This window comes from Musca autumnalis, unplaced genomic scaffold (genome assembly GCF_047663935.1).
Source record: "Musca autumnalis isolate F117 unplaced genomic scaffold, ASM4766393v1 scaffold_5, whole genome shotgun sequence".
Taxonomy (NCBI): Eukaryota; Metazoa; Arthropoda; class Insecta; order Diptera; family Muscidae; genus Musca; species Musca autumnalis.
Window position 1 is genome coordinate 70744947 of NW_027412088.1, and position 25849 is coordinate 70770795.

The 25849-nt window shown below is 38.1% G+C and overlaps 1 protein-coding gene across 2 annotated transcripts in view; it reads left to right on the plus strand.

The window, feature by feature from the left end:
- The window catches only part of Gdap2 (ganglioside induced differentiation associated protein 2), a 291983-nt gene that overhangs the window by 142004 nt on the left and 124130 nt on the right, over nucleotides 1-25849 (plus strand). For both annotated transcript variants that reach the window (XR_012408498.1, XM_073956445.1), the window contains exons 3-8: nucleotides 14552-14624; nucleotides 14879-15030; nucleotides 15255-15397; nucleotides 19730-19862; nucleotides 19934-20043; nucleotides 20121-20366. Coding sequence is in view for 1 of the 2 variants with exons in the window: in XM_073956445.1 (XP_073812546.1) it covers nucleotides 14568-14624; nucleotides 14879-15030; nucleotides 15255-15397; nucleotides 19730-19862; nucleotides 19934-20043; nucleotides 20121-20366 (841 nt within the window). In the remaining variant the exon portion in view is untranslated. The remainder of the gene's footprint in view (nucleotides 1-14551; nucleotides 14625-14878; nucleotides 15031-15254; nucleotides 15398-19729; nucleotides 19863-19933; nucleotides 20044-20120; nucleotides 20367-25849) is intronic.

The window sequence follows — 25849 nt, forward strand, 5'->3', positions numbered from 1 at the left end:
CGAAAGAAAGGGTGCTTCTATAGGCCCTTTCCGAAAGAAATGGTGCTTCTATAGACCATTTCTTCAAGAAAAGATGATTCTATAGACCATTTCTTCAAGAAAGGATGATTCTATAGATCATTTTTAAGAGAAATATGCTTTTTTAGAATATTTCTGAAAGAAAGGATGCTTTTATAGACCCTTTCTGAAAGAAAGGATGCTTTTATAGACCCTTTCTGAAAGAAAGGATGCTTTTATAGACCCTTTCTGAAAGAAAAGGTGCTTCTGTAGACCCATTTCGAAAGAAAGGGTGCTTCTATAGACCCTTTCTTAAAGAAAAGGTGCTTCTATAGACCCTTTCTGAAAGAAAGGGGGCTTCTTTATACCATTTCTAAAAGAAGGGGTGCTTCTATAGGCCCTTACGGAAGGAAAGGGTGCTTCTATAGACCCTTTCTGAAAGAATCGGTGCTTCTGTAGACCCTTTCTGAAAGAAAGGCTGCTTCTCTAGACCCTTTCTTAAAGAAAAGGTGATTCTATAGGCCCTTTCTTAAAGAAAGGGTGTCTTTATAGACCCTTTCTTAAAGAAAGGGTGCTTCTATAGACTCTTTTTTAAAGAAAGGGTGCTTCTATAGACCCTTTCTTAAAGAAAAGGTGATTCTATAGACCCTTTCTTAAAAAAGTGTGCTTCTATAGACCCTTTCTTAAAAAAGTGTGCTTCTATTGGCCCTTTCTTAAAGAATGGGTGCTTCTATAGGCCCTTTCCGAAAGAAAGGGTGCTTCTATAGGCCCTTTCCGAAAGAAATGGTGTATAGACAATTTCTTCAAGAAAGGATGATTCTGTAGACCCTTTCTTCAAGAAAGGATGATACTATAGATCATTTTTAAGAGAAAGATGCTTTTTTAGAATATTTCTGAAAGAAAGGATGCTTTTATAGACCCTTTCTGAAAGAAAAGGTACTTCTGTAGACCCATTTCGAAAGAAAGGGTGCTTCTATAGACCCTTTCTTAAAGAAAAGGTGCTTCTATAGGCCCTTTCTTAAAGAAAGGGTGTCTCTATAGACCCTTTCTAAAAAGAAAGGGTGCTTCTATAGGCCCATTCCGAAAGAAAAGGTGCTTCTATAGACCCTTTCTGCAAGAAAGGGGGCTTCTTTATAAAATTTCTAAAAGAAGGGGTGCTTCTATAGGCCCTTACGGAAGGAAAGGGTGCTTCTATAGATCCTTTCTGAAATAATCGGTGCTTCTGTAGACCCTTTCTGAAAGAAAGGCTGCTTCTATAGACCCTTTCGGAAAGAAAAGGTGCTTCTATAGACGCTTTCAGAAAGAATCGGTACTTCTATAGACCCTTCCTGAAAGAATGGGTGCTTCTGTAGACCCTTTCTGAAAGAAAGGCTGCTTCTATAGACCCTTTCTTAAAGAAAATGTGTTTCTATAGGCCCTTTCTTAAAAAAAGGGTGCTTCTATAGACCCTTTCTTAAAGGAAGGGTGCTTATATAGACCCTTTCTTAAAGGAAGGGTGCTTCTATAGACCCTTTCTTAAAGAAAAGGTGTTTCTATAGACCCTTTCTTAAAAAAGTGTGCTTCTATTGACCCTTTCTTAAAGAAAGGGTGCTTCTATAGGCCCTTTCCGAAAGAAAGGGTGCTTCTATAGGCCCTTTCCGAAAGAAATGGTGCTTCTATAGACCATTTCTTCAAGAAAAGATGATTCTATAGACCATTTCTTCAAGAAAGGATGATTCTATAGATCATTTTTAAGAGAAATATGCTTTTTTAGAATATTTCTGAAAGAAAGGATGCTTTTATAGACCCTTTCTGAAAGAAAGGATGCTTTTATAGACCCTTTCTGAAAGAAAAGGTGCTTCTGTAGACCCATTTCGAAAGAAAGGGTGCTTCTATAGACCCTTTCTTAAAGAAAAGGTGCTTCTATAGACCCTTTCTGAAAGAAAGGGGGCTTCTTTATACCATTTCTAAAAGAAGGGGTGCTTCTATAGGCCCTTACGGAAGGAAAGGGTGCTTCTATAGACCCTTTCTGAAAGAATCGGTGCTTCTGTAGACCCTTTCTGAAAGAAAGGCTGCTTCTCTAGACCCTTTCTTAAAGAAAAGGTGATTCTATAGGCCCTTTCTTAAAGAAAGGGTGTCTCTATAGACCCTTTCTTAAAGAAAGGGTGCTTCTATAGACTCTTTTTTAAAGAAAGGGTGCTTCTATAGACCCTTTCTTAAAGAAAAGGTGATTCTATAGACCCTTTCTTAAAAAAGTGTGCTTCTATAGACCCTTTCTTAAAAAAGTGTGCTTCTATTGGCCCTTTCTTAAAGAATGGGTGCTTCTATAGGCCCTTTCCGAAAGAAAGGGTGCTTCTATAGGCCCTTTCCGAAAGAAATGGTGTATAGACAATTTCTTCAAGAAAGGATGATTCTGTAGACCATTTCTTCAAGAAAGAATGATACTATAGATCATTTTTAAGAGAACGATGCTTTTTTAGAATATTTCTGAAAGAAAGGATGCTTTTATAGACCCTTTCTGAAAGAAAAGGTGCTTCTATAGACCCTTTCTAAAAGAAAGGGGTCTTCTTTATACCATTTCTAAAAGAAGGGGTGCTTCTATAGGCCCTTACGGAAGGAAAGGGTGCTTCTATAGATCCTTTCTGAAATAATCGGTGCTTCTGTAGACCCTTTCTGAAAAAAGGCTGCTTCTATAGACCCTTTCTTAAAGAAAAGGTGTTTCTATAGACCCTTTCTTAAAGACAGGGTCCTTCTATAAACCCTTTCTTAAAAAAGGGTGCTTCTATTGACCCTTTCTTAAAGAAAATGTGTTTCTTTATACCATTTCTAAAAGAAGGGGTGCTTTTTTATACCATTTCTAAAAGAAGGGGTGCTTCTTTATACCATTTCTAAAAAAGGGGTGCTTCTTTATACCATTTCTAAAAGAAGGGGTGCTTCTATAGACCCTTTCTTAAAGAATAGGTGATTCTTTATACCATTTCTAAAAGAAGGGGTGCTTCTATAGACCCTTTCTGAAAGAAATGGTGCTTCTATAGACCCTTTCTGAAAGAAATGGTGCTTCTATAGACCCTTTCTTAAAGAAAGGGTACTTCTATAGACTCTTTTCTAAAGAAATGGTGCTTCTATAGACCCTTTCTGAAAGAAATGGTGCTTCTATAGACCCTTTCTTAAAGAAAGGGTACTTCTATAGACTCTTTTCTAAAGAAAGGGTGCTCCTATGGACCCTTTCATAAAGAAAGGGTGCTTCTATAGACCCTTTCTTAAAGAAAAGGTTCTTCTGTAGACCATTTCTGAAGGAAAAGGTGCTTCTGTAGACCTATTTCGAAATAAAAGGGTGCTTCTATAGACCATTTCTTAACGAAAGGGTCTTCTATAGACCATTTCTAAAAGAAAGGGTGCTTTTTTAGACCATTTCTGAAAGAAAGGATACTTTTTTAGACCCTTTCTGAAAGAAAGAGTGCTTCTACATATCATTTCTAAAAGAAGGGGTGCTTCTATAAACCCTATCTGAAAGAAAAGGTGCTTCTTCTAACGCTGCACCTCTCTTTCTAGATCAGAGATGCCTGGGTGATGGGGCTTCTATAGTCCCTTTCTGAAAGAAAGGGTGCTTCCATAGACCCTTTCGGAAAGAAAGGGGTTCTGTGGACCCTTTCTTAAAGAAAGGGTGCTTCTTTACACCTTTTCTGAAAGAAAGGATGCTTCTATAGACCATTTCTAAAAAAGGTTGTATTATTAGACCACTTCTGAAAGAAAGGATGCTTCTATAGACCCTTTCTGAAAGGAAGAGTGCTTCTATAGACCCTTTCTGAAAGAAGAGGTGCTTCTTCTAACGCTGCACCTGTCTTTCTAAATCAGACATGCCTGGGAGGTGGGGCCCTATCCACCATATGGTTATTAGGATGGCTCTCACAGTACATCGGAGCAAGTACAGCAACGAGAGCATGTCATTGCATTGCTATACTGGAAGAATCTTTCTATCCTCATACGGATGGTCCACTGAAGATATGAGGAGGAACCCTGTTGTAGTTCGTGGGTGGTATTCTGAAAGATTTGAATATTTTTTCATCGCGTTGCACGGACCACACTGGCGCCGCCTATCTTACCACAGATGGACCTAGGACAAGTTTTCTTTTTCTGCTCCGGAAGTTCTGCCAGCTAGGGATTTAAGACCTATCGAAAGAGGACTAATGAAAATGTTGTAGAGGATTTTCACTGCTACAACATTTTCCTTAGTCCTATTTCGAATCGACTTGCCGCTTCCAAGCAAAATCTTGAAAACCTAAAATAGACCTAAAAATTTCAACTTCGACCGCGATTTATTTCAAAATCCCTCCAGCGATTATTTCTTCTATTTGGATTTTTTCATATAGGAACTTTGCTGTTTCAGAATCTGCAAAAACATCCCAGATGTAAGCGGGTTTCATTTAAAGTTAGTTAAGGTGCCCCTTCTAAACATTGTCTTATAGGGAGACGATACAGTCAGTGCACTGGCCCATTTTAAACTTCTATGTCTTAAAAATGGTAAAACCTACGAGAATAAAAAAATAAAAAGTTCATTCATTCATTCACTACAGGAAATCATTTTCCTCTTTTTTGAAGGCCCACATGGCGTATACGCACCTGTTTAGTTTCTACAGCATAGATATATCATTCGCTCCCAATGACAGCATCAGTGTTTGGCTTAAAATCCATTTCAATATTCTACCCTTTAATATTATTTCTTTTCTAATAGCTCAGATTGATTTTAGACGAAATAGTATAACAAATATGTATATGCTTAGACAGCTATAAATGAAAATTCCGTCTAGGGCATCTGCGCTACTCGAACTTCTAAAACCAGGTTTCGTATTGCCCTCCCTTACTAAATTACATAATTTTAAAATTTACATAATTTTTTAAATTTTATATTTTTTTAATCCTATTTCTAACATTATTCCACCACCTCAAACTATCTCCTACCATTCTCTCCATTCTTCCAAACCGCTGACAAATTCATTGTTATGTTCGTCTATTTTTAATGCACTTCAACAAGTTGCAAACGAGAGCTGCTGCTGCTGCAATTGAAACCTTCATTAAAATCAAATGGGAATACTTAAAACGAGAACCATGAATTTTTCAAATCCACAAATTGGTAGCTGACAACAATAACAACAACATTAAGTGGTGATGAAAATGTTCGTTGATGAGGTTGTTGCTTCGTGTTGTGTGACGTATAAAAGCTATAATGCACTTTTGTTGTTAAAATAACAATGTAGCGTTGAAATTACATAATCCCATTGGAAAATGCGTAACATGAAGAGCTATTTAATTTCTATTAGCTTATTATTCAAGTATGTATGTATGTTTTGTATATATGTAGATACAATAGTAGCGGGATTTGAAAACATTTGGATGGACATGTACTTTAGGGGTTATAACTTTTTTTTCAAATATCGAAAATGACATTACACGGCATGCCGTATAAGGCATAAAAAATTTGAACATTTTCTCTATATTGTTTTTTCAAAATAGTCTGGCTTAATCCCATTGTTGTTGTTTTAATATTTTAAAACAACTATTTTATTAGTGGAAAAGATTCGGCATTGTTCGCCAAGGGGTAAGGCAGGGAATACTATAGTTTCGATCCGCCATTGGTCTCATCAGTTCCCTTGTTTCTTGTTTGTGGATATTCTCCACCGAAGTTATTTTTCAATAACTTCTTCAACAAGAAACTTGTTATACCCAAACATCAATCGTCAGCTCGAAGTATAAAGGTAAGCAAAGAAAAAAGTTCAATGAGAAGTTTTTCCTTGGCAACCTCATACAACTCCGACGAAAGTGTCTGCGAAAACAATTCAAACCTCTTCCACTTGTATGTGTCGTCGAATTTCGACGAATGCACACACCAAAATTTGGTTGGTCTGCTTTACAGCAAAAACAACACACGTCGTGCCAGTGTCTTCAATATGAAGCATTGTGGCGTTTTTTTATTGGGATAGCGTTTGCAATTTTGTTTTTTCAAAATAGTCTGGCTTAATCCCGTTGTTGTTGTTTTAATATTTTAAAACAACTATTTTATTAGTGGAAAAGATTTGGCATTGAGGTTGCCAAGGAAAAACTTCTCATTGAACTTTTTTCTTTGCTTACCTTTATACTTCGAGCTGACGATTGATGTTTGGGTATAAAAAGTTTCTTGTTGAAGAAGTTATTGAAAAATAACTTCGGTGGAGAATATCCACAAACAAGAAACAAGGGAACTGATGAGATCCAGTGGCGTGGATCGAAACTATAGTATTCCCTGCCTTACCCCTTGCCGAACAATGCCAAATCTTTTCCACTAATAAAATAGTTGTTTTAAAATATTAAAACAACAACAATGGGATTAAGCCAGACTATTTTGAAAAAACAAAATTGCAAACGCTATCCCAATAAAAAAACGCCACAATGCTTCACATTTTCTCTATAGTAAAAAAGTATTTTTTTATTTAAATTTTATTTAATAGTCAATAGGTAAAGCATAAACTGTGCCTTTACCTTCATCACCTTCTCTCAATGGTGCCATCTCTCAATGCCTAGCTAGTTGTAGATTCCCTGCTAAATAAGAATTTCCTTTATTATGAGAAAAAACTACTAATTACATGTCTTAAAGAAAGCCAAGCATGCGAATTTAGTAAAAAGCCTTCAGTTCAAAATGTATAGCATACTTTTAGGCAGCTTGTTTCCAAAAATGTGTTTCGCAAAAATTGAGAAATTTAACAATTTACTTGCCCTTTAAAATTATGATGTAACAAAGTTGAACATGTTCTTTACTCGCTATGTTGCTGTATTTGGATTTTCCATATTTCATTCACTTGATACGTGGTTGCGCCTCATACATATATCTCGCAACTACACATAATTGAACCCAGGAGAATGGTTAGCAACCAAACGTTGCAAAAAAAGTGCAACGTAAACCATTGCTTGGATGTTAACCAGGCTTTAAATAGCTGCAGTTCATGGCAATACTCTTAATTACAGCGGAGACCATTCAAGCATTGCACACACACACAACCATTCACCGCGAAACTTGAATGTAAGATTTTTCGTTTGGATGCAATGAATGCATCTGACCGTTATGCCCAGTTGAAATTTAAATGTCACTTAAATGAAAATTTCTGAAAGTGAAAAATGTCATTTGTTTGGTAAAATTTCCGTTTAGATTGGTGGAGGGGTATATTTATTTGGTCATAAATAGTTGCTTCCAAAAACAAATTTGAATGGACTGCAGTTAAATACTGAGTTCAGGCAGATACCAAATCAAAGTTTTAATTGGCTTTAACATACCAAATTCAGGACTTATCTTGGTACAACTGCCATTTTAAGAAGACACTAAGCTCCCAGTGGTTGCAGCTGGGTTGCATCCTCTAACAATGGTTACAAAAATTAGCTTACTTGTGCCGTGTAAATCGATTATCTAAAGTAACAATAACAACTTGGTTTTAGGCTTCGGATCTGTAACCCACACATTGAAGTTGAACGTGCTGTCAAACACGTTCACAGCTCAGCGGGTCCCAGGAATAGGTAGTGTGTGGTAAGTGTCGATGAGACGAGTCTTTGGCGCCTCTGCAATATGTTCACTATCACATCCAATCATTAGAATCTGCACGAATTAAATCCATAATCATGTATATAATACACATAGGTGGTGTTTTGTGGAACTGTCGGCCAATTTTCGATGGAAATAGGACTAATAAAATGGAGTATAACGATAATGACACGAAGCGGGGCTTAAGGTCAGAATTCTCTCCATTCAACCTTTTTCATGAATGTAGAGAATTGTGGTTGAACTAAACGTTAGCCTGGTAGATATCTCCTGCCTATTTGAGACTTCTTAATTCCGGGTTGTTGTCGATGGTCACCTTAAAAATGCCAATGCTCACCTGCCAATGTCAACCTGTAAGCTGAGATATCATAAATTTCCCAAGATGATACAGATATATCGTTTCGTTTATTAATTTAAGTACTAAATATCTTCATTTTGTTTTATTGTTGTATTTTAATTTTATCCTAACTCTATAAATAGGCCCATCTGACACTTATTTCGGCGCTTTTTGTTATAGAGCTAAAAACAAGTAAGATCTCATTTGCTTCATTTTGTGTTTTACTTAATTTACTATTATAATTTATTTATGTACTCTTTAGAGAATAAACACACACGACGCTATGCACTAAATCCCATAACCAAAAACAGTAACAATTTAATAAAGCCAGCTTTTGTCGTCAAACATTTAATACAATACATTGTTGTTGTCATTTGGGAGTCAGCCGGGAACAGGGCAGTTCATTCATGCACACATTAACAAAAAGGGACACGGGTGTTAAGAGAACAACGGTGATTATTGGTGATGTTAGGTTTGCAGTAGGGTTTCGATTGTATTAGAATCGAGCATTCTTGATAGCTGGCCACATAAACGAGTAACAGGCTTAGTTGGCAAGTTCCTGACAGTGCAGTGGATGCTGCCCTCAAACAAAACACCCATGGATAATAATAAACCAATAAACAAGAAAAAGTACCCAAGATAACGACAACAATAGTGACCCTGGATAATTTAAAATTCGGTACAAAATTGGACACATTTTCCGGCGGGAACGAACATTTTACTCGGACAATGGACATAGTTAGATACGCAATCCACCCACACTCAAAGCAAGGAATTGCTCGATCTCCTGAAGGAATGTGCACTTCTCGGTCTGAGTCGGGAAAGCTACCCCGTGAGCAACTGAGATAAATGTCCTCCTCAGACGCTCTAGGGCAGACGTGACCAAAAAGGGAACAGCCCAAAATGTGAATGTATTCACACTATTGGCAACTTATGACTGTGTGTTAGTGTGTTTTTATGCACGCACGCTACAAAACAAAAACAAATCAAAACATTATGTCTTTTTCGTACGCTCTTTCTATGCATTCGGGTCGTATGTGTGTAAATTGCCGAAAAACTTCGGCACCGCTGTGTCAAAGAAGAACACGTTTGCTCTAGGGTGTAGCAATCTAGGCAGCCGAAATGCAACTCCCTTAGGGAATGAAACATAGGTTGTAGCCGATAGACCCATTCTCCACAGCATGCTCTGGTGCATGTGTCTCCAGTCCCACAACAGATATTATGGCCAGCGATAGGGAGAATAAACGCGGTCATCAGTGCTGTCTGTTGTTAGGCAGCATGCTCTGGTGGACGAACAACAAGTAATAACATCAGGGAAGTGAAGTATAAACACACCTGTAGATGGCGAAGGCATTCCTGCAGCAAATTTGTTGACAGAAGCCCTGATAATCGTTTCAAAAAAATTCCTTTCAATCGAGCGGATTTCAAATCTTATTCGATTTTGCTCACTAGACCAAAGGCTGCGCTGACTGCACCGTTTCCGGAAGAGAGCAAAAACCGCTGGCTTCAAAATGCTCAAATCTCCCTGGGACACCAGTGGTGTCAGTGGTAGGGCAGCAAGCCCTGGTAGATGAGGCTGTAGCAGAGGAGACGAGCCACTTCCCATTATCCACACTACAGTTAGTATGGTCAGAGATAGCAAGGATTATCACACCTTTAGAAGGGCTCTTTATTACTGCTGCTAATTTCGAAGGATAATTCCTCGCAATGAGGTGGATTACAATCTCTTGTTCGGTTACCGGTCCAAAGACTGCGCATGCCTTTCCGGAAGAGTGCACAAAAGCCGTTGGCAGCAGAAGACAGCAACACGTTCATTACTTACCAAAATGCCTCCCGTTGCGAACTCGGAGAAGCCGACGCCAACGAAACAGTCACACAAAGTCTTGCCTAGTGCCACTGCTTTTCCTGCATGTGTCACTAAAGCTGTGGGAGGCAAGAGAAGCAACAAAGGTTATGCAAGTCCGTAGGATTATATTAAGTCCAATTGCAAAGATGATGGCGAGCCCTCAGTGCAACAAGAGACTTCCTTCGAAGGAGGCTTCTTGTAAGACATAATATGAGTCCCAACCTGTGATGACCTCCAAGAATGGCCACGGGCAAAAACTCGATCACCTGGCAGGAGAAACCGAAGGGTCTGAAGATGGTGATCCATCATTCGAGCAATCACTCGACTTCTTACCCGCAGGAAGCTTCTTGTAAGACAAAGGAAGGGGCCCAACCGGTGTTGACCTCCAAGGGTAGCCACAGACTAAATCTATCACATGTAGAGGAAGAAGAGGATATGATGAATCCACAACCAATTGCAAAGATGATGGCGAGCCCTCAGTGCAACAAGAGACTTCCTTCGAAGGAGGCTTCTTGTAAGACATAAGATGAGTCTCAACCTGTGATGACCTCCAAGAATGGCCACGGGCAAAAACTCTATCACCTGTCTAGTGAGAAGGCAGGAGAAACTGAAGGGTCTGAAGATGGTGATCCATCACTCGAGCAATCACTCGACTTCTTACGCGCAGGAAGCTTCTTTTAAGACAAAGGAAGGGGCTCAACCTGTAATGACCTCCAAGGTTAGCCACAGACTAAATCTATCACATGTCTAGTGAGGAGGAGTGTGAGGGAAAGACGCCAAAAAACCAGCCACACAAAGTACCTAGTGTAACTACTTCGTCTGTATCTGTCATAAAAACTGCAATGGAAAGGAAGAGTAGCAGAGGTTAGGACTCCAAACTTGCAGAGAATTGACGCACAGGTCAATGGAAGTCCGCAGGTGACCATGCCAAGGAAGCTCCTTGTAAGACACAGAATGGGGCTCACCCTTAGATAACCTTCAAGGGTAGCCACAATCGAAAGCTCTATCACCTATCTGGTGAGAAGGCAGGAAAAGCCAAAGGGACAGATGCCAAGGAACCAGCAACACTGCTTAGTCTGGATTTGTTGCTACAACTGCAGTGGGAAAGAACAGTAGGAAAGGTTAGGACTCTCACCTGTCTAGTGAGAAGGGAGTAGAATGTGAGGGAAAAACGCCAACAAACCAGCCACAGAAAGTACCTAGTGTGATTACTTTGTCTGCATCTGTCATAAAAACTGCAGTGGAAAGGAAGAGTAGCAGAGGTTAGGACTCCGAACTTGCAGAGAATTGAAGCACAGGTCACTGGAAGTCCGCCGGTGACTGTGCCAGGATGGGGCTCACCCTTAGATGACCTTCAAGGGCAGCCACGATCGAAAGCTCTATCACCTGTCTAGTGAGAAGGCAGGAGAAGCCGAAGGGACAGATGCCAATGGACCAGCTATACTGCTTAGTCTGCATTTGTTGCTACAACTGTAGTGGGAAAGAACAGTAGAAAAGGTTAGGACTCTGAACTTGTAGCGAATTTACACACTAATCACTGCAAATGCGCAGAATGAATGATGTAATTACCAATATTAAATCCGATTTCTTCCTTGTCCAATAAAACATTTCCATTCACCTTTTTGATTCAATTACAAAGTTTCCACTTATAAAATATATTTTGCTCTAATTTACTAAAAAAACACAAATTCTTTAAACACTAACTCATTTTACCGTCTTTACTCAACGATTGTATTAAAAAAACTGAAGGGAAAAGAACAACATAATATAATTTTTTCTTTTCCTCTTCGCTTCCATGTTGGTATACACACCACCAAAGCTTCTGCGTCTCCTATTACACCATACACACAGCTCTTTATTATAAAACAGTATTTCGCAGCCTTGAGAGCCTTGTTGTTACGCTCTTTGACAAAAATCCTCTCTCCACCTATAAAAATTATGTTCTAACATAAAAAATATGTTGGTACCCAAACAAATAAAATTGAGATATATTACAAAATGTTGCAAACATATATTTGTTTCGAACCAAACAAATTATGTTTAGATCCAAACATATATTTGTTTACAACCAGTGCCAAACAAATATTTGTTTGGATCCAAACATATTTCTATCATATATTTTTCTGCGAGTACTTTTGGAACATGTTGACGATTTTTGACGATTTCCCTAAATTTTATTGACGATTTGATTTGATTATTTTTTACGATTTCCGATCAAAAAACTGTCGGCAACGCTGCACAGCAGCCATCAGAACCTACGAAAATGATTGTCTCAGTTTGGGATTTTAAGTATTTTGAGGATTTTAACTGCATTTTTGACCGAACTAGTTGTTGTTTGATGTTTGAGGTTCCAAGTAGTCACAAGACTTCACCACCAAAAATTGTCAACATGTTTTTTTATATCCCCCTATATATAACTGTACCTTCCGGTTTTAAGTATTTTGAGGATTTTTGCTGCATTTTTTGACTGAACTACCTGCAATGTGGCATTTGAGGTTCCCAGTGGTCATACAACTTCATCACCAAAAATTGTGAACATAGGTCAATGTTTCGTAATAGCCAGCATATAAAGGTACTACCCGCTTTCAGATATTTTGACGTTTTTATACCCTCAACCTTTAGACTAGAAAGGGTACACGCACTTTGATACGACCAAAAATGTTCCTCATCGAAATAACGGTATGTTTAGACCAAATTCGTTTCAGACAATTTGGAGTCGATTTAGCCATGTCGGCCCGTTTGTCTGTCTGGCTGGCTGGCTGGCGCGCACGATAACTCTCGAACGGATCAACCGATTCCAACCAAGTTTTGGGTATAGTTGGAAGAGGGGCCATATCGGTCCACTCCTTCGAGTACCTCCCCCACAACATTTTTCTGTAAAATGGTGTGAATTATACCTCGAAGGTAGCAATCGATTTGGTCTAATTTTTGCGCATCGTATTATTCCTTCCAGATATAGATCGGGTTCGAATATAGTGGACCATAACTCTCGAACGGATCAACCGATTCCAACCAAGTTTTGGGTATAGTTGGAAGAGGGGCCATATCGGTCCACTCCTTTGTTTACCTCCCACACAAAATTGGGATAAAGTGAAGTTTAGGAGCTCCTCTCGGATCGCTTCGAAATTTTTTCAGTAGGTTGTCCTTGCGGCTCCCTTTATTACGGTACAATTTTGTTCTTATGCAAGTCCATACTTCCTGAGATATTGGCCTAAACGCTCCAAGAAACCCTGACGGCACCAAACAAAATGACATATCCGCAAGATAATTCTCGCAGGGAGTTTCTGATTGGTGCAGACTTTGCTGGAAAAGTTCAGTTTAGGGCCATCTCTCGAATCGCTCTGATTTTTGTTTTAGCAACTTGTATTCACTGCCCTACATACGACGGTACAAGTTTCATTAGGGGCAAGTCCATACTTCCTGAGAAAATTGCCTGAAAGTTGAAAAAAAAACCCCTATGACACCGTGTGAGGTGGTTGGAGCGCAAGATAACTCTGTAACGGATCTGCCGATTCGGTCCAAAATTTGGCCTTAGTAATATTTTGTCCAAGCATAGTTTAAGTTTGAAGTTTGGAGATAAGCCATATAGGTCCACTCCTTCAGGTACCTCCCCCACAAAAGTTCAAAAATGTTCGGAAAATTTGTTCATACGGTAGCTCTTAAAGGGAGTGGCTGAATTGGTCCATACTTTACACATCCTAATATATCTACCAAATATAGATCAGGTTCAAATATGGACTATATTTGTCCACTCCTATGGCACCATATGTTGTGGCTGGAGATCCACTTCCATAACGGTCAATGTTGATCCATTCCTTTTAGTATCTCCTCCGCAAAACTTTTGATCTTTAATCCTAATCAACATTTTTGTCTGTTCAAACGCCCAAAATGTTTAAAACCCCCCTAAATAAAAAAAAATTGTTCAATTGGAAAAAATTGTTTCAATATACACAGGCTGAGGGTATACATATCTCTGTCGGCAAAACCGACTGATACTTTTTACTTGTTTTTTTTTCAGTGGCTGAGGGTATATCTCCGTTAGCACAGCTGACTGATACTTTCTTACTTGCTATCTACATTTTCAGTCTGAATTAGCAATAATTTGACATTTAGTCCAAATCTCTCCACAAAAATGTTTAGACTCGTTTTGGAATATCCGCCATATACCTCACGATTTAAGGTATTTTGAAAATTTTTGTAAAATTGTTTGACAGAACTACCTGCGATTTGGCATTTGTGGTTCCCATTGGTCAAAAAACTTCACCTCCTAAAATTGTGGGCATTGGTACTTTCGTGACAGAGAGAAAAGTATTCCAGAATACTTCATGGTGGAGGGTATGAAAAGTTCGACCTGGTTTAATAAAAAAAAGATTTGATAAAATGTCTGCTTCACGTAAAGCCCCAAAAAGGTTTAAAAGTATTTCCTCCTTTAATATTTGTCTATTCATTTCCATGATTACATATATAAATTTTTGATGTAAATAAAACTTTGCCAAAATATGACACCCACAACTGCCACTTAACCAGAAAAACTGTTGCGGAACGAACAAAATTGTGACGAGGTGGTTTGTGGCTCAGTGAAATGGAATGAAATGAAAGCGCATTTCATTTGAAGATGCAATTCTGTTTGCGTGCATGCAATATTCTTGGAAATAACTAAAAATTTCAACACCAACAAAGAAAAACGAAAACCCAAAACAACTTGCGAAACTGTTAAAAGTAACACACAAACAGACGCACACACACTGCTATTCACTTTAAAAATTGACATTTGAATTTCAATTAATTTTTCACTAACAGTTTTTTTTCTCTTTCTCCCTTTTCGTTACAGCATCACCAACAGCACCATGCGACTGGATACAAATTCAAATGAAGATTTCAAGCCGTTGGGTTCAACATTTTGTGTAAGTGTAAAGCAAAACAAAAATAACAACAACATTTTAGCCCCAAAAACCCCAGCAAAAACAAGGACAATATCAAATTGACTCTTCATCACTTGATGGTAGTACATACATACATACACACTCGTACATACATCCTGTATGAAAAAATTGTTTTTCTGATTTTTGTTTTTGGTTTTATTTTCAATCAAATGACACAATGTTTTTTCATGTTCTGTTGTTGTTTTTCTCCTCTCTCTCTCTGGCATCCTGTACAGTTAATTAAACCAGAAACTTTACCCACCTGGGGTGGTTCAGCCAAAACAGATACAAGACTGCCAATAACTGATTATTCCACAATAGGAGGTCCACGTCACAACTGCAGTCCCTTTCCCATATCCCGTGATGTCAATAATCGTTTTATCCTCTGGTAAGTTTAAAACAAAACATATTGTTGGTGTTGTTGTTTTTATTTTTCTAATTAATTGAATTTGTAGTCATCATTGATGACCATAGATTCTCGCATAGACTTAGCTATCAGATGAGAGCTCTAAAATATAACAACAAAAACAAAAAGTTTTTAATTGAAATTGACATTGAATTGTATTGGCTTTTGGAATGGTTTTTGTTTTCATTTCCATTTCATTTTTACAGGGACGGTGATATCGCCTCTTTAGATGTGGATGTCATAACCAATACAACCGATGAGACTTTAACCGAAAGCAATATTGTATCGGATCGTATTCTAAGTGTAGCTGGTAATCAATTGAAAGAAGATTTAGCTCACAATGTAAGAGGTAAGTTTGTGTATAACAATGACCCTTGATATAAAAAAGGGTTGCAGTGGAATGGAAGAGTGGAGTTATAACAAAATAATATGAAATACAAAAATTGCTGTCTTGTTGTCCAGTGAAGCTATTTTAAAAGATAGAAGAACTTGAGAGGTCTTATGTAGTCTATATAAGTAAATTCCTAACCGTTTGTTGATGGATGACCACAAGGTGTCTTCTGTTTCCTATAGGTGATCTCAAGAGGTCGTTTGTTGTATTAAGTTGCCTGTAGATGGGATCTTCCGTCATCTATAGCTGTCATCAAGAAGGAAGGAAATTCCTAACCGTTTGTTTATAGATGACTTCAATGGGTCTTCTAATGTTTTAGAGGTCTTCTGTTCACCATAGATAGCCTCCAATAAGTCTATTGTTGCCTATAGATGTCCACAAGAGGTCTTCTGTTGTCCATAGATAGCCTCCAATATGTCTTTTGTTGCCTATAGATTACCTCGAGGGGTATTCTTTTGTCTAAAGGTGACCTAAAGCAATCTTCTTTTGTCGAAAGATTACATCAAGAGGTCTTCTGTTGTCCACACCTGACCTTAAAGGTCCTTCTGATGTACACAGCTGACCTCAAGAGCCCCTCTATTGTCTATCGATGACCTCAAGATTACTTCTGTTGTCTACAGATAACCTGTTGTCCGTAGATAACCTCAAGAGGTCTTCTTTTGTCCACAGATGACCTCAAGAAGTCTTCTGTTTTCCATTAATGTCCACAAGAGGTCTTCTGTTGTCCATATATGACCTCAAAATATCTTTTGTTGTCTATAGTTGGCCTCAAGAGTCCTTCTGTTGTCCATAGATGACCTCAAGAGGTCTCTGTTCTTCAGAGATGACTTCAAGAGGTCTTCTGTTGTCCATAGCTGACTTTAAGAGGCCCTTTGTTGTATATCGATGATCTCAAGAGTCCTTCTGTTGTCCATAGATGACCTCAAGAGGTGTTCTGTTGTCTATTGATGGCCTCAAGAGGTCTTCTGTTGTCCGTAGCTGACCTCAAGAGGCCCTCTGTTGTATATCGATGACCTCAAGAAGTCTTCTGTTGCTCAAAGCTGACCTCAAGAGTCCTGCTGTTGTCCACAGCTAACCTCAAGAGGCCCTCTATTGTCTATCGATGAACTCAAGAGGTCTTTTGTTGTCCTTATTTGACCTCAAGAGGTCCTATGTTGTCTATAGTTGGCCTCATGAGTCCTTCTGTTGTCCACACCTGACCTCAAAGGTCCTTCTGTTGTCCACAGCTGACCTCAAGAGGCCCTATATTGTCTATCGATGACTGTCTACAGATAACCTGTTGTCCGTAGATAACCTCAAGAGGTCTTCTATTGTCCACAGATAACCTCAAGAAATCTTCTGTTTTCATAAATGTCCACAAGAGGTTTCTGTTGTCCATATATGAACTAAAGAGATCTTTTGTTGTCTATAGTTGGCCTCAAGAGTATTTCTGTTGTCTACAGATGACCTCAAGAGGTCTTCTGTTATCCACAGATGACCCCAAGAGGTCCTCTGTTGTCCAAAGATGACCTCAAGAGGTCTTTTGTTCTCCAAAGATGACCTCAAGAGGTCTTCTGTTGTCCGTAGTTGACCTCAAGAGGCCCTCTGTTGTATATCGATGTCCTCAAGAGTCCTTCTGTTGTCTACAGATGACCTAAAGAGGACTTCTGTTGTACACAGATGACCTAAAGAGGTTTTCTGTTATCCACACATGACCTCAAGAAGTCTTCTGTTTTCCATCGATGTCCTAAAGAGGTCTTCTGTTGTTCATAAATGACCTCAAAAGATCTTCCGTTATCTATAGTGGGACTCAAGAGTATTTCTGTTGTACATAGATGACCCCAAGAGGGTTTCTGTTGTCTATAGATGACCTCAAGAGGTCTTCTGTTATCCACAGATGACCTCAAGAGGTCTTCTGTTATCCACAGATGACCTCAAGAGGTCTTCTGTTTTCCATACATGTCCTCAAGAGGTATTTTGTTGTCCATATATGACTTCAAGAGCTTTTCTGTTGTCTATAGATGGCCTCAAGAGTCCTTCTGTTGTCCAAAGATAACCCCAAGAGGTCCTCTGTTGTCCACAGCTGACCTCAATAGGCCATCTGTTTTCTATAGATGACCTCAAGAGGACTTATGTTGTCCACAGATGACCTCAAGAGGTCTTGCGTTGTCCATATATGACTTCGAGAGGTCTTCTGTTTTCCATAGATGACCTCAAGAGGCCTTCTGTTGTCCATAGGTGACCCCAAGAGGTCTTCTGTTGTCCATAGAATACCTCGACAGGTCTTCTGTTGTGTACAACTGACCTCAAAGGGTCCTTGGTTGATATAGTTGGCCTCAAGAATCCTTATGTTGTCCATAGATGACCTCAAGTGGTATTCTGTTGTCCATAGCTGACCTCAAGAGGTCCTCTGTTTTCTATAGGTGACCTCAAGAGGACTTCTGTTGTCCGTAGATAACCTGAAGAGGTCTTCTGTTGTCCACAAATGATCTCAAGAAGTCTTCTGTTTTCCATAGATGTCCTCAAAAGGTCTTCTGTTGTTCATAAATGACCTCAAGAGATCTTCCGTTATCTATAGTTGGCCTCAAGAGTCCTTCTGTTGTCCATAGATGTCCTCAAGAGGTCCTCTGTTGTCCATAGATGACCTCAGGAGGACTTCTGTTGTCTATAGATGGCCTCTAGAGGTCTTCTATTTTCCATACATGTCCTCAAGAGGTCTTCTGTTGTCCATATATGACTTCAAGAGCTTTTCTGTTGTCTATAGATGGCCTCAAGAGTCCTTCTGTTGTCCAAAGATAACCCCAAGAGGTCCTCTGTTGTCCACAGCTGACATCAAGAGGCCCTCTGTTGTCCATAGTTGGCTTCAAGGTTCCTTCTGTTATCTATAGTTGACCTCAAGAGGTCTTCTGTTGTGTATAGATGACCTCAAGAGGGCTTCTCTTGTCCACAGACGACCTGACGAAGTCTTCTATTTTCCACAGATGACCTTAAAAGATCTTCTGTTGTTCATAAATGACCTCAAGGTATTCTGTTTTCTATAAATGACTTCAAGAGATTTTCTGTTATCTATAGTTGGCCCCAAATGTCCTTCTGTTGTCCAAAAATGCCCCCAAGAGGTCCTCTGTTGTCCATAGATGACCTCAAGAGGACTTCTGTTGTCTATAGATGACCTCAAGAGGTCTCCTGTTGTCCATATATGACTTCAAGAGGTCTTCTGTGGTCTGTAAATGACCTCAAGAGGTCTTCTGTTTTCCATAGATGACCTCAAGAGATTTTCTGTTATCTATAGTTGGCCTCAAGAGTCTTTCTGTTGTCCATAGATGACCCAAGAGGTCCTCCGTTGTCCACAGCTGACATCAAGAGGCCCTCTGTTGTCTATAGTTGTCCTCAAGAGGTCTTATGTTGTCCATAGTTGACCTAAAGAGGTCTTCTGTTGTCTATAGATGGCCTCAAGAGGTTTCCTATTGTCTACAGTTGAACTTAAGAAGTCTTCTATTGTCACAAGATGGCCTCATGAGGTTTTCAATTGTAAATAGGTGACCTCAGGAGGTCATCAGTTGTCCATAGATGACATCAAGAGAATTTCTGTGGTCCAAATGGACCTCAAGAGGTCTTATTTTTTCAAATGAACTCAAAAGGGTTTCTAATGTGATTAGATGACAGCAAGAGGTCTTCTGTTGTCAATAGATGACCTCAAGAGGTATTCTATTGTCTGACCTCAAGAAGTCTATAAATGATCTAGCCTGGTCCTTTTTTTTGTAGATTTGCACAACATGTCTTAGGTTATCCTGATATGATCAGTTTCGATTGCCTAATAACATATTGGGGATGTAGTGTAACATCTTCTCATATTATTTCTCTCTTCAATATGGTCTGACTTCACAAGTCGATTAAATACAGATCGAAGTATTAGCCTAGGCGATGTGAACGAGATTCTTACGATATACCTTCGTCTGTAGTTGGTATAGGTTCCCTATTGAATATCAACTCTCTCCTTTGTTCATCGAATCGTTCGTTTACGCCGTTTAGGTCTAGAAAAATGCCCGCGCATATCACTGACAGAAACAACGAGGCAACGGCATGTTTGGTTGCCTATTTTACCATTGTGACATAACATTATTCCATTTTCAATCCTTATCCATTACATTTAGTTATCTAGAAAATCGGGATATCGAATTTCACCGACTTTGAAAAAGGAGGCAGTATTCGAAAAGTGAAATGCCATGCCGTCTTCTTTCTAATCTTTTATTGAAATTTAAATAATGTTTTTAATTTTCTTTTATTGTTTATTTTCCTCTTTATTTATTCTAGAATGCCGTACCGGTGAAGTACGCGTAACGAAGGGTTATAATTTACCCGCCAAATATATTCTACACACAGTGGGGCCGTCATTTAAAGAAAAATTTAAAACTGCTGCTGAAAATACTTTACATTGTTGTTATAGGTAAGTGCAATAAAACCATCCTCCAACATCCGATCTACTTAACATATATTCTCCGTTTCTTCTTTTCACAGAAATGTCTTATGTAAAGCCAAAGAACTGAATTTACGAACAATTGCCGTTTGTAATATAAGCACCAATCAGAAATCTTTTCCAGCTGATTTAGCCGCTCACATTGCTCTAAGTATAACATCGATAGCATTATTGTAATTTTGTTTGTTATTGTGAATTTGATACATGATGATTTTCTTCCTGTTACAGGAACAATTCGACGATTTTTGGATAAATTTACAACACAAGTGGTGATATTCTGTGTTAGCCCACATGAACGAGGCATTTATGAAGTGCTGGCACCTTTATATTTTCCTCGCGATAATCTAGAAGAACGTAGCGCACTGTGGCAACTGCCGAAAGATATTGGCGGTGAATATGGCGAGCCTCAACATCCGGATCGTCAAATACGCATCATACGTAATCCACAACACAGTGTTCTGATGCGTCATCATGGTATGTAAAAATGTTAGACGATTAAAAACTATCATCAAATGGATATTTTTATTGTAATGACGAGTGCAAGAAAATTGAAGTTACTGTTAAATCTCATATGCAGCTAGAAATAATTTCTACAATTTTTATTTTAATTTTAGCTATTATAGGGCTCTTGAACATATCTGCTATTTAGTTATGATAAGGTATGGCCTGTCAGACTTATGTATGAATATTAAATACTTTTTTAGCGCTGGATCATTTTAACGATCTCGATCGAACGATTCTTTTATCCAAGTGAGTTCTAAGTAAGAATCAAAGGATCGATTCTTTAGTTCTAAGTAAGAATCAAAAGATCGGAAGATCGATTTTTGCATGGTAATACGTATCCCTAATGTATATGTTTGTAACTAGTCCTCCTTTGATGGGAATATATGACCTCCATTTTTAGACAGTTCTAAAGTCGGTTAGACATTCAAAATTCTCTAATCTTTATCGAAAATCGATTCTTTAGTTCTAAGTAAGAATCAAAAGATCGAAGATCGATTTTTGCTTGGTAATACGTATCCCTAATGTATATGTTTGTAACTAGTCATCCTCTGATGGGAATATATGACCTCCATTTTTAGACAGTTCTAAAGTCGGTTAGTCATTCAAAATTCTCTAATCTTTAGTAAAATTTTTAACAACAAATCTCAAACGGCTTTATGATTGACTTTATGACATTCACATTCATTCTTCGAAATGTGTTTTAATCAGTCTGAAGATACAATGAAAACGCAAGTCATTGCTTAGTATTCCAGCATAAATAACATAAATTTGTTATTACGCAAATAACAAAAACAAAAATATCAAGAACTTTATTACATTAACACAAATAATGAAAATGCTCCATTAAATTCAATCGCAACTGAGTTTTTTTTTCGTCGCTCTGCGTTTAATGCATGCTAAACTGTTCATGCTTCATCTGCTAAAGGGGTTTCTTATTGACTACTCATCACCAGTTAAGATTTCGACATGTACTCTTGTCTATCTATTGCCTATCGATCGCCACAAGAGGTCTTATGCTGCATATAGTAGAACTCGAAAGGTCTTATGTTGTCTATATATGACCTACAGGTCTTATGCTGTCTATTGTAGACTTCGAAAGGTCTTTCGTTGTCTATGGATGATCAATGGATGCTATCTCTAGTTTGTAGATGACCTAAGAGGTTTTTTGTCTTTACATTTTCTGTTGTCAATAGTTGACCTCAAGAGCTCTTCTTTTGTCTATAGCTGACCTCAATAGGTTTTATGTTGTCTATAGCTGATCTCTAGAGGTCTTCTGTTGTCTACAGTTGACCTTAAGAGGTCTTTTTTGTCAATAGTAAACCTCAAGAGGTCTCTTGTTGCCCATAGATGACCTCAAGAGGCCTTCTAATGTCTTTATCTGACCAGAAGTTTCATGTTGTCAATAGATCATTTATATACCGGGGTTTTTGTTGTTTGTAGATGTCCACTAGTGGTCTAAGGATGTCCAGATATGATCTAACAGGGTCTTCTGTTGTCTTTAGTTTACCTCAAGAGGTCTTCAGTTGTCTACAGATGACGTCAATAGGTCTACTGTTGTCTATAGTTGACCTCAAGAGGTCTTCGGTTGTCTATAGATGACCTCAAGAGGTCTTCGGTTGTCTATAGATGACCTCAAGAGGTTTTCTATAGTAAATAGGCAACGTCAGGAGGTCTTTATTTGCCCATAGACGACCTCAAGAGGCTTTCTGTGGTCCAAAAGGCCTCCTAAGGTCTTCTTTTTGTCAGAGGGTTTCTATTGCAAATAGATGACGCAAGATGTCTTCTTTTGTCTATAGATGAAATCTATAGGTCTTCTGTTGTCAAGAGATGACCTCAAGATGTCTTCTATTGTCTACAGCGGACCTCAAGAAGTCTTATGTAGTCTATAAACGACCTAGCCGGGTATGGAGGGTATAATTAAATGTGTCATTCTGTTTGTAACACATCGAAATCTTCATCGGGACCCTATAAAGTATATATATATATATATATATATATATATATATATATATATATATATATATATATATATATATATATATTCTTGATCAGGGTAAAACTCTAAGTCGATATAACCATGTCCGTCCGTCCGTCTGTTGAAATCAAGATACAGCTCGCAATTTTTAAGATAGAGCTTTGAAATTTGCTATAAAAGTTTCTATTACTCCTAGGATGTTTGGTATTGCAAATGGGCTACATCGGTCCACGTTTTGATATAGCCCCCATAGAACGGTACCACCCGATTTTCGGTATTTTGAAGGTTTTAGCTTCATTACCACACCGAAATGGCTGAAGTTTGGTATTAAGTGTTCGTTGGTGGTATAAAACTTTCCCCCAGAATTTTGTTGGGACGGGTCCACGCCTTCATATAGCCCCCATAGAACGGTACCTCTCGATTTTCGGTATTTTGAAGGTTGTGGTCTCAACATTACTCCGATATGGCTGAAATTTGGTAGTTATTCTTCGTTGGGGGTACGAAACTTTTCCCCAGAAATTTGTGACGTTAATATCCCACCGAAATGACTGACATTTGATATTTAGTCTTTCATGGGGTTGTAAAATGTTCCAGAAAAGAATTATCAGTATAGGTCCACGTCTTCCTATATCCCACATAGAAGCGTAGCTCGTGATTTACGGTATTTTTAGGTTTTAACCACATTATCCTACTGAAATATCGTAAATTTGGTATTTAGTCTTCTTTGAGTCTAAAAACTTTACGCCAGTATAGATCGAAGTTTTGTCCCTGACATTCTTGACTGCTTTATAATTTGGTACAGAGGTCTCTATTACTCTTAGGATGTTTGGTATTGAAAATGGACTAAATCGATCCACGTTTTGACATAGCCCCATATAAGGGTACCTCCTGATTTTTGGTAAATGGCTGAAATTTGGTATTTGTCTTCCTTGGTGTTACCAAATTTTCCCCCAGAAATGTTAAAGTATAGGTCCACAAGTTGGTATAGCCCCCATAGTATAGTATAGTACCTCCGGATTTTCTGTATTTTGAAGGTTTTGGCCACGTTATCTTAACAAAATGGCTGAAATGTGGTATTTGGTCTTCTTTGGGACTTTCTCCAAACATATATCAAAATGTGGACTTCTACATTTTGATATACCTCCCAAGAACGATACTATACCTCCCGATTTTCGGTATTTTGAAGGTTTTAACCACATTATCTTATAAATGAGGGTAAAATTTGGAATTATGTCTCCTTTGAGGCTACAAAACTTACTCCCAAATATTGGTCGGCATAGTGTCCTCTTCTTTGTTTAGCACACCATTTCCCCCCCTACATAGAACGGTACCGCTTTCGCTCTTTTGAAGGTTTTAACCACATTATCTTACCGCTAAATTATTATATATATTTATATTTAGTCTTTTTTGGGGCTATAAAACTTTCCCCCACAAATTTTTTGGTATAGGGTTGAAGTTCCGATATAGCCCCCATAGAACGGTACCCCCCGGTATTTTGTTATTTTGAAGGTTTTAACCACATTATCTTACCGAAATGATTGAGATTTCGAATTTAGTCTTCTTTTTATATAGATTTTCATTATTATAGCCGCTTTATCCTAAAGTAAAGGATAAAATTCGGTATATAGTCTTCGTTGGGATATACAGCATTCCTGCAAAGAATTGTCAGTATAGGATCAAGTTTTGATATAGCGGTACCTCCCGATTTTCGGTATTTTCAAAGTTTTAGCCACTTTAACCTACGTAATGACTAACATTTGGTGTTCGATATGGGTATAAAACATGCTTACAGAGAATTGTGGGTGTAGATGTACGTTTTAATATAGCCCCCATACCGCTCGAAGTGAATTCTTTTAAATGATTAATGATCATTTAGGTTCATATTTTGGTATATTCCCAATATGAAGGATCCTCCAGATTTTACGCATTTTTAAGGTTGTACACGCATCGTCCAAATAGAATGACTGTAACATGGTATTTCGGATTCTGGATGGTTAGAAAACATCCACGTCTATGTAAAGTGCTAGTAGATTCGAAGTCAATCAAATGAACAGTTAATGGTCCTTATGACGCGAAGTGGGAAGATATCTCCAAATATGATGATTATTTCGGAGGAGCTGGCCGAAACGCTTTTGGTTTCGGGTAAATCCGGTAGTCTTTATATTTTATGGGATAAAAAGGGGTTTTTCGAAGCCCTCACAAAATGAACCATCAATATAAGAAGTATTTTTACGGTTGTAGCCAAATTTGCCATTCGATAAAGGTACAATTTTTCATCATATTCCATTGTTTAAAACACAAGTAAAAAAGCGTTAAGTTCGCTCAGGCATAATTTTTTATACCCTCCACAATGTCAAAAAATTTAGGTGGAGAAGTTACTTGACCAGACTTGACTAGAAACCCTAAATGCCAAATTATCGTCAATTCGGCCAGAAAATTTAGATAAAAACGTCAAAATAACTGAATTCGGACGGTACCGTTAAATGAGGGCTATATCAAAATGTGGACCGATATCCCATCTTCGAACTTGATCTTAGATCAGACAGAAGACACATGTGTACAAATTGGTTACCCCCTATCTCAACTCTCTCGGAAGATAGCGTGATTACAACAGACGGATGGGTGGACATGGCTAAATCGTCTTATGATAGTCATCAAGGGTTTATCCAATTTCCCCTGAGTAATTTTTCAAAGTCTTAAACAGACAGTTCGGGATAGGCCAGCAACTACAACCTTTAAGTGTTGAAAGGATATATGTACATATGTAAATCCAGGGGCTGGATTCTTGTTCTATGAAATTTTGAAATGAAAAATATTTTCTTTATAATTTTTTTCATTTGACAGTTTTCTCCTTTATAAAAGTTTTCATTTCACATTTTCATAGAAACAGAAGTTTAAGTTTATATTTATTGAGTCTTTTTTTATGACAATGAACATAAATGAATAAGATACATAATATGAAAAACTTATGCCTATAATGTACTATCGTAATGACATGACAGAAATTTCAGCACCTAGCTTTTACATAAAAAGTGAAATTAAATGTGGATATACACAATTTGAAGTTACATACGTCCTTGCTCCCGAGACTAATACAATAAAAAGGGATAAAGTATTCAGAGTTTATGAACTTAAAACTAAATAACACCAAAACGAAAAAGAAAAGAAATAAATAAAAAATAAAAACAGACAAAAAAGTAGGTAAATCAGTAACTAACCACGGTGTGTACCGACCAGTGCCTTCTCATAAAAGGCGGTAATACCCGCTTCAGACTCGTTTTTATACCCCATGGGTGATAAATAGTTTGAGTTATACCAACCAATGTTTGCTTGACTGTTAAGTGCTTCAACCATATGCACATTTTCATGAAACTCTAACCTTGCATTGAACTTATCTAAGATCGTACAAATGTAGTTGGACATCCGCTTTATCTTGGAATTTGCATAAATAAAATTATTTGAATACCTCTTATTGGTA